The sequence below is a fragment of the Toxotes jaculatrix genome, chromosome 15, assembly GCF_017976425.1.
Source record: "Toxotes jaculatrix isolate fToxJac2 chromosome 15, fToxJac2.pri, whole genome shotgun sequence".
NCBI lineage: Eukaryota > Metazoa > Chordata > Actinopteri > Toxotidae > Toxotes > Toxotes jaculatrix.
The window spans coordinates 2,346,229-2,354,999 of record NC_054408.1 but is presented as its reverse complement, the minus strand read 5'-3'; the positions used below and the strand labels follow the sequence as shown (position 1 = coordinate 2,354,999).

The 8,771-nt window shown below is 41.0% G+C and overlaps 1 protein-coding gene across 3 annotated transcripts in view; it reads right to left on the bottom strand.

Moving 5' to 3' along the window:
• Nucleotides 1-8,771, bottom strand: part of satb2 (SATB homeobox 2) — a 46,645-nt gene that overhangs the window by 21,264 nt on the left and 16,610 nt on the right. For all 3 annotated transcript variants that reach the window (XM_041057024.1, XM_041057021.1, XM_041057022.1), the window contains exons 4-5: nt 1,963-2,089; nt 298-421 (exon numbers count right to left, since the gene is read on the bottom strand). In XM_041057024.1, coding sequence (XP_040912958.1) covers nt 298-421; nt 1,963-2,089 — 251 coding nt within the window. The remainder of the gene's footprint in view (nt 1-297; nt 422-1,962; nt 2,090-8,771) is intronic.

Genomic DNA, 8,771 nt, shown 5'->3' with positions numbered 1-8,771 from the left:
GGGGCAGGAAGGCTCAACATGCAGCTGGGGAGTTCAACACAACCAGCGCTTAATTTTGTGGGGTGATTAAAATGTAGTAATAATCAATACAGTAAATTTAGGATTGTTTCTAAATGTCATGAGGACTTTAGTCCTTATGGAGGCCACATGCACAAGCCAAGCACATGTAAACACATCTAAAAGGGCAGATATCAGGAAGAATCGTGCTGATGAGGAGTTCTGGGATGAGGATCATCTGATTTTGACGTGAAGATGAGGCAGAGGTGCTTTGTGCGTTGTTGTGTAGGTGGTTGTTACCTGTGACAGAGGACACTCTTTGGCCAGGGTGCTTTGGTTCATTTCCTTCAGCAGCTCTTTGAGAGCGTTCCTGACAGTTGCGTGGTTCCACTGTTCACAGGGCAGGTCCTCCAGCTTTGAAAAACTACAACAAGCCAAAACCACACACAGGGAGTCAGTCGAGGCTCGATACCAACCGGGCAAAGCAGGCGACGGCCCCGAAACCCCAGGTTTATCAGACCTGTATCATTTGAGTCTGCAAATATTATTAATCATAAACTTGTTAGAAATTCGAACAATCCTCCATGATGAAGCCTCGTAGTGTAAAGGGACTCTCAGTTGTGTTTTATCAGATTGTTTCCATTTTCTCTGTGAGCCAACTAATTAACACTTCGGGGAGGTTCGTATGACTCCATCAAAGGAGAACTGTAAGATATCTATTATCATTGTCATTATCATTATCATCATTATCATTATGCTCATTGTTGTTCCAAGAAGCCCCAGTTTCATTCATATTCAGGCGTCTGGTTTTGTCACATCTCAGAGGCTGGTACTGGTCATTTTTATGTTTTTTACTTAAAAAACCCACTTGAACAATGAATCCGTTATGTTGTGAATGAGTTAGGAAATGATCCGCTGGCCTGGCTCTCTACAGAGGTAACAAAACCTGCCAGAACTTGTTGTTTTTACACAGATTAAACAAGATATTGCACATGAATTATTGTGCTTTGGATGTACTGTTAAATTAATTTCTTTACCTGTGGACAGAGCCAGGCGAGCTGCTCTGCCCTGTTTCCCATCTTTATCTGAAGCTAAGCTCGCTGTGTGGTTCGATTCAATTCAGTTTTATTATTTATTTATAGCTTGATGTTTGTGGTGAAGTGACAGGCTGTTGTTTGCGGCTTTACTGATGTGAGACTGGTATCAGTCCTCTAATGTAACTCACAGCAAGAAGGTGGATTTGTATAATTTCTGTTCCTTTAACCCTAAATCATCACCTAACGCCACTGATCTTTCAAACGTCCTGTATGGACCTATTTTCCTGTTTTCATGTCATTTTCACCAAGAAATAAATCATTTTGACACTGAACACAACGTGTGCCAAAACTCAGCCGTTGCCATGTATACACACATAAACATGTAAACAAACCTGGCTGGTATTTGCCAAGACAATAACAATAATGACCCTCTCATCTGGAGTTTATCTGTTTTTATCAGTCCATCAAGATCCTGCTTCACTTATTCTGGGGAACTAGGAGTTCCTGGCACACGGACTCTCCCTGACGGAGACAGATAATAGATAAATCCCCACCGGGTTGTTTAACTGGAGCTTTAGTGTTTCAATATTGCTGCTTTCAAATTTGATAGATATGGTAAATTCCTGACTTGCAGTCAGCGGCAATGACATCAGCCACCCAGTGGACCAAGTGTCTGATTCAATACAACCGCATACAGTGTACGGATTAAAAGCCTTACTGTGCCCATAAAATACAGACTCGCAGTCTTTACAATGTTGTTTTCGGATTCAAGGGAGGAGTATTGTGGAGTGGGAAGTCACTGAGGGGCGGCTCGTGGTGCAGTGGTCAGCACCGGGTTTGAACCTGCGGGCTGGTCAAGCTCTTTCTGTGTGGAGTGTACACGCTGAACTCTGTTTTAAAAATTCTCCGTTTTAAAATGAAGTCTGACCTTTGTAGTTGAATACGCAGCGTGACCATGTGGTAAACCTCCATCAGCATGTCAGCAACTGTAGCTTCTGGGGCGTCGGTCAGAAAGTGGATGGGGAGGGGGTTCCACCTTCCCACCTTGATGATGCCTGGACAGAGACATGAAAGGTTTCGGCAAATGTCAGTTTTTATTCCTTTCAACATTTTTACAGTATATAAAAATACAAAGGGAACAAATGTAGCATGGAAAGAAAATCCTTCATATTCTGCTACCTGTGACCTGAACCTTCTCTGTCGTGTCTTTGACGTGTGTCAGAAAATGATGCCTCGTCTGTCTGCTTTTGCTTTCGGACATTATGATCTGGAGATTATTGAGCAGCCTGCTGCCCCTGGTAGCTACATGCAGACGTGTTTGACAGGGAGGTGGCTGTTCAACAACCCTTAGACCATGTTCTTTTATTTGGTAAAATTCAGGCCCATAATTCGCTCGGAGGGGTTGCTAAGTAGTGGCTAGTGGTGAGATTAGTGGAACCAGTTAAACAGTTATGGTGGCGTGGCCTGGCTCTCAGACAAAGTTTCCAGTAACAGAGTTAAATATGTACGGGATTTATTCTTACTTCCAGTTTTTGTTTGTGAAATTTGTTGATCGTTTAATGATCCTGTTGAATATTTGTGAATTTTATTTTCATGAGCTCTTCTTATTTACTGAAACGACCTCTCTGCACATCACCTTTTCTGTGCCTCCTACGTTTCAAGCTGTCCCTTTCCATGTCGTACCCAAATCTATTTCTCCCATCAAGCCACTTGGACCGTAGCAGAAATAAAGCCTGGTCATAAGTCAAGTAGTCAAGTAAGGTTTTTTCTGGTTTAAATGTCAGTAACGAGTAAGACGGGTGGAGCTAGATAAGCAGGGATGGCAGCTAGATTGAAGATACAAAGCTGGATCAGCACTGAAAATATTAATTGTAAAATCTCGAACAGCATCTTTACTTTTCTTTGCACAGCGTCCTGGTTACTCAGAATAACTGTTGACCACAGTCATTAGTTTTCACTGGTACTGAACTGAACTGAATCCTGCAACAAACGCTGCCTTTGGATTTACTTAAATTCAGTTTTAGCTGCATCTGACATTTTGTGTAATTTGAGGTGTTTATCAGAGCAGCAAACAGAAAGTGTTTTGTGTCTGATAGAGTGTGTGTTTGTGTGTGTTTATGAATGCAGTGTCATCATAAGTAAACACTTTTCTCTTGATTTGAATCAATTCTAGTTCAGTTTCTTTGAGAGTAAGGGCTGAGTAAAGCATGCAAACACAAGACAATATACAATATACAAACATACATGTACACTTTACCTACTCGTTCACCCACCACAACACACACACACACACGCACAGACTCAAACATACACAGACACACTCACATAGGTTTTACATGGGGACTGGCTGGAGCTGTGAAAACTAAACAAAGCTAATCGCATTACTATCCTCTAAATGAGATCCAGACGGGTCCTAAGAAGTCTCTCTATCTGTCCTCCTGTTCCTCTCTCTTTCTCTCTCTCTCTCTCTCTCTCTCTCTCTATCTGTCCTCCTGTTCCTCTCTCTCTCTCTTTCTCTCTGTCTGTCTCTCTCTCTCCCACCTCCCCTTCTTTCATATCTCCTTCTCTCCGAACCGCTCTGATCGTTCCCTTTCTTTCTTTCTTTCTTTCTTTCTTTCTTTCTTTCTTTCGTTCTTTCTTTCTTCCACTGTGTTTATAGCTCAGTTATATCTTTGAATCCAGTCAGGCTGTGTCGGGCTGTGTTCTTAATTATCTGGTCATAAGGGGAGCATCATTTAATCCACTATGAACAGAATGGACTGGACGCCTGAGGGCAGGGAAGAACCCCAGAGGAAGCTAAGCTAAGACCACCATGGAGGCATTAAAGAGCCCAAACAGAACCAGCTATAGATATATCATAGCAGCAGTATTCAGGTTTAGTTCATCTGAGCCACATGAAAATGTTAGTTTCCTGTTACAAACAGTGCACAACATTAAATTTATGTGAGAAAAATCTGTAAATTCTGTAAAGAATTTTCTTTTTTTACATATTAATATGTGGAGCACCATTTAACATGTTAAAATGAAAACATTTTAGAGAGATGGAATAAAATAATTCTTTTATGACAGAAGGAAAACACTGAGCACATCCTCCTCCATCCTCCTCTCCCCTATTTTTTTCTGTCTCTTTTTTCTCACGCATAAACACACACACGCACACACACACACACACAAATTGTTTTTACTGGCTATCTTCAGCATGCAGCATCCAGAACATCTGAAAATAAGCCCTAACAATTTCACTAATGCCAAGTTGTGTGGAAGCAAACGCATGAATAAGCAGACAAACACAAACTCACAGAGGACACATGACAGCACACAGAGAAGTGGACACGTACATGTACCAGCTTGCATGCAAGCACACGCCCACACACACACACACACACACACACACACACACACACACACACACACACACACACACACACACACACACACACACACACACACACACACACACAGGCTCGCAGAGTGATGGTAAATGTATTAATAATTGATCCATCATTTTTGGTCTGCTGTTCAATGGGCTCTGCTTCTTGTCCACATTTAAAAGTAGAAATCATTGTTCCCATTTCCACATTAAAATTCCACCTCCCAGAGACAGGCTTTTATGTGGCCGGCTGGTGGCTTGGCTCATGTCTGAGAGTGCCCATCCGCACAAACGCAAATCCATACACAAACACCCACTGCTGTCTCTGACTCCTCAGCACTCACACAGGCCTGCACACATGGATGCCTGCGCGCACGCACGCACTCATACTCTCACTAATACACACTGTACGCACAGCGATCCCATTGTCCCATCCTAGAATAGAGTAAGTCTTAATGGTTGCAGCAGCCTGCGCACGCATGAGGAGCTTCTTCCAAACTGGTTCCAGGTTCCACCCGGAGCACACAGTGAGGGGAAACCTCATACGCCTGACTCACCCCAATCATCCACCATTGCACCCTGAGGAACTCCACTTGATGAAAATCTGTCATGCTGTCATTTCTGGGAGTGTTCTCCTCCACTGAAACGCTTCTGAAACTCTCGACTGTAAAATCCCGTGCGAGAGGTCGAGCCCTCTGTTTTTAGGAGTTTTAGAATTATTATAAATCATTGTACAACTCATTTGATCCAAAGTTAAAATAGATCTGTAATTTTCTCATAGATAATACTTTCTGAAGCATGTATAAGTTTCAGCTTTTCCACTTTTTTAATACTTTATTGAGCAGGATTAAGCCGTAAATAAGAACAACTGTTGAGAGTAACACTCTACTTTATGTCTCTCTGTTTAGCATTTATGAGCAGCACAGCGTATAAATATTTTACACATTATAGTGTATAATAAACCAATTATTATATGTTAATATACTTCTTATACATGCTAAATAGGAGGACGTACAGTAAAGGTGAACATTTTGCGTTGCGATGTTATGAAAAACCATTTGGCCAGTTTTTATCCTGAACTTTGTCTTTTTAAATTCACTCTTTCTTTTATTAGAAAACCATTTAGCTGGTGGAATCAAGCTGCAGAGCTTTTCAAACAGCACCTATTTAATATCTTAACATTTACAAGTCCTGACGTGATGAATTATGTGAGTAGAACAAAGTTTTATTGATGACTCGCTGACATTCATATCTGTGTGTTTATTTAAAAATAGGGAACTCACAACCCTCTGAGATCTGGGAACAAGGAGACGTCACTACAACAAAGTCTGATCAGGAAAATAACACATGCACTCAGACTGTCAGGCAGGTTGTAAAGAAGCGAACGGATGATTTATACTGCTTTATTTTGAGGTTAAAATGTTGGCATTAATCCCTCACTGGACACATAATGAGCACACAATGACAACAAGTGTGGTAGGTCACTGTTGAACCAAGACTCTGTAAACTATGATGGACGTGTACAAAGAATAGTTTGTGTAATAATTTCACTGTTCATCTTCATTTTCTTCCGTTAAAATCTGGATATCTCGACCTCGGCAGCATCAGTTTTGACAACTCGTTTATTATGATAACTATAGTTTGTCCCACCAGCTCAGTGGAAGCACAGGTTTAAAACCTTCTGATTATCTGACAGCTCGTGTTTCTTGCGCCTGCCTGGCTTATTTTTCACGTAGACAACATGTTCTCAGAGTGCAGTGTTATTACTGTTAAGAATAATGTTAAAGATGATATGAAAATAAGACCCAAACGAGCCCAAACAGACACTGGGAGCACAACCCAAACCAACAGGGTATCGACAGTCACTCAGTGCAGACTGTCTTCTCTGTCTCCAGTCACTCAGAGCTACCAGAGCTGATCAACACAACGCCAGGCGCAAAACAAACAGTGCACAAAAATTATACAGAAAATATGAATATTTATTTCTGCAGCCTTAATTATGGAAGTGCAGTTTTCAAACTTGTGGCTGTTCTTAACTATTCTGGGTGATTTTTGTTTTGTTTTTTTGAAGCAGGTTTTGTGTAGAGTAATAAAACTAAACAATATGTTACTGGCATAAACAGCACAGACAGCTCAACACAATGGTTACATATACATAGTCTGTTGTGAATAAGTGCAGACTGACCTGAGCTGACTTTACCTGCCTGAATTATTATCCCTGTGCCCCCCTGGACCTAAGTTTTGAACCAGAATTACAGTTTAAGATACATGAGAGTGGCATGAAAAGCTGAAGAGAACAAAAGTAGGTTGTGTCTGAGGAGGATATACATCAGCCAAACCTGGAAACCCAAACCAAGTTTTTAATAATGGAAAATACCTTATTTATAAAGCATCGATGAGTCATTTATTAACCATTAGGAGATAAGAATGGCTCACAGGAAGCTGGTACACAAATGTAACAGCAACAGACCAGAACTAAGTCTACAGTTTACCATGGGTCCATCTCAGATGTCCAGTAAAGTACTGACATGTTCTGCTGCAGTGACCCTTTGTGGCGTGGGTTAGGGTTAGACGTTAGACGTTAGACGTGGCACTGCAACAATGCTCGCTCTCTCCCTCACTGACCACTGTTAACTGTTCGCTGACTAAAGCCGTAAAGTACAGGTCTGCTCCCATCCATTCTATAAAAGCCTTCAGACCCTTATAATTGAAATAAACAATATCTCCCAGTTAATTACTGGGCTAAGCTAATTAAAGAAAGGCCATGGTCCTCAGCGGGCACTTTAAATACACCGCTGAGACACAAGAATGCAGGACACAATTCAAACAGGGAGAAAATAGCTGGGACTCTGTGTAATTTTGGTTGTGGACCGCAGGGGAAAAAATGTATAATTTAAGCCAGAAATTATTCATTTAACATAAACGCTTGTTTTAAAAAACAAAAACTATTCATTTGAGAGAAGCTGGGGGGACGTGTGTGTGAGTGTGTGTTTTGTCAGTGATACTGCACGGCATTCTACGCCGGGTGTATGTGAATTTTATTGCGAGCGTGTGCAAATGCACCCTTGCATGGGTTAAATAGAGTTTACAAGTGTCTATCTGTGTGTGTAGGTGTGTGTGTGCGTGTGCATGTGTGCCTGCAAGTGAACAGTGCTCGTGTCAGTTCTCAGAGTTTTGTTTGTGTGGAGTTGTGATGTCCCGTTCAGTTTTGCCTTTGAAGCCCCTGGTGTGGTGTTTTTCTAGAGGAGTGCATTGATGTGGACAGGGGACCAGTGCTGCTCGCTGATGAGACAGACAGAGAGAGACCTCCCCTGATACTTGGCAAAAACGTTTGAGGCTAAAAGTGCTACTAATGGCATTCATCTGCAAACCGTGGCAGACGCTCGCCATACTATTTAGTGGGCTATATAGACCATCACTGCAGGATAATGTGCATCTGTGTGTTGTTTATTTTTCTAACTGGTTTTAACAGGCTGTCAATTGCAGTTCATAATTTTACAACCAAAAGAGAGAGAAAAAAAAAGATCTGCAACAGAAGAAGCTCACAGGTTTAAAGTAATAATGGTTTTTGTTTATACTGGAAGCACAAAGAGACCAGTGATAGAGAAACAGAGTGAATTTGCATAACATCTGAGATTAGCAGATTCAGAGCCACCGAGCAGCTAAACTTCATGGTGCAGTTTCCCTAGAAAACCAGAATATGAGCAGTGTATTTAGTATTATTGTCCTTTAAAAAAGCTTTTTTGTGGTAATCAAATATTCTTTCTCTTGCATGCGTTAAATCAGTTTCAGTGGCTTTGTACGTGATTCCATTTCGTGCTTTTCCCAGTTCCTGCTAACAACAGTGGTGCTGACATATAGAAAACTGGTGACAACAAATAAATTCAGTGGTAAATGAGAAAATCTTCTCAGATTATCTAAACCACTTTATTTGGAAGTAAAGCAGGAAATAATGCCTGACTGCATTGAAGGAAGTCGTCTGTAACCTCTGATGGAAGGTTAAACTTTCTCCTCAGTTTTTGTTCAGAATAAGTTTAGCTAACCTGAAGCTTTATTTAAATGGCCTTTACGTTGTTTGATAGCAGAATGGAATTCATTCAGGAAGAAGATTCTTTTCTTGTATCATAAACCCAGTTAATCAGAGAGGGAGACACAGTAACAGCTCGGCAGAATGTGATTTACATTTTCTATTTAAGAATCATTATTAGGGTCTTAAATTATGTGTGGTATTATTCATTTAATCACATGTGGGATGCAGCATTTTAACGGCATGACTCACACACACACAAAAAACCATCAACTGATTAATCTATTCATTAAATTTGGTAATGATTGTGGTTCGTTCACACTTTGGGCACCTGGAAGTC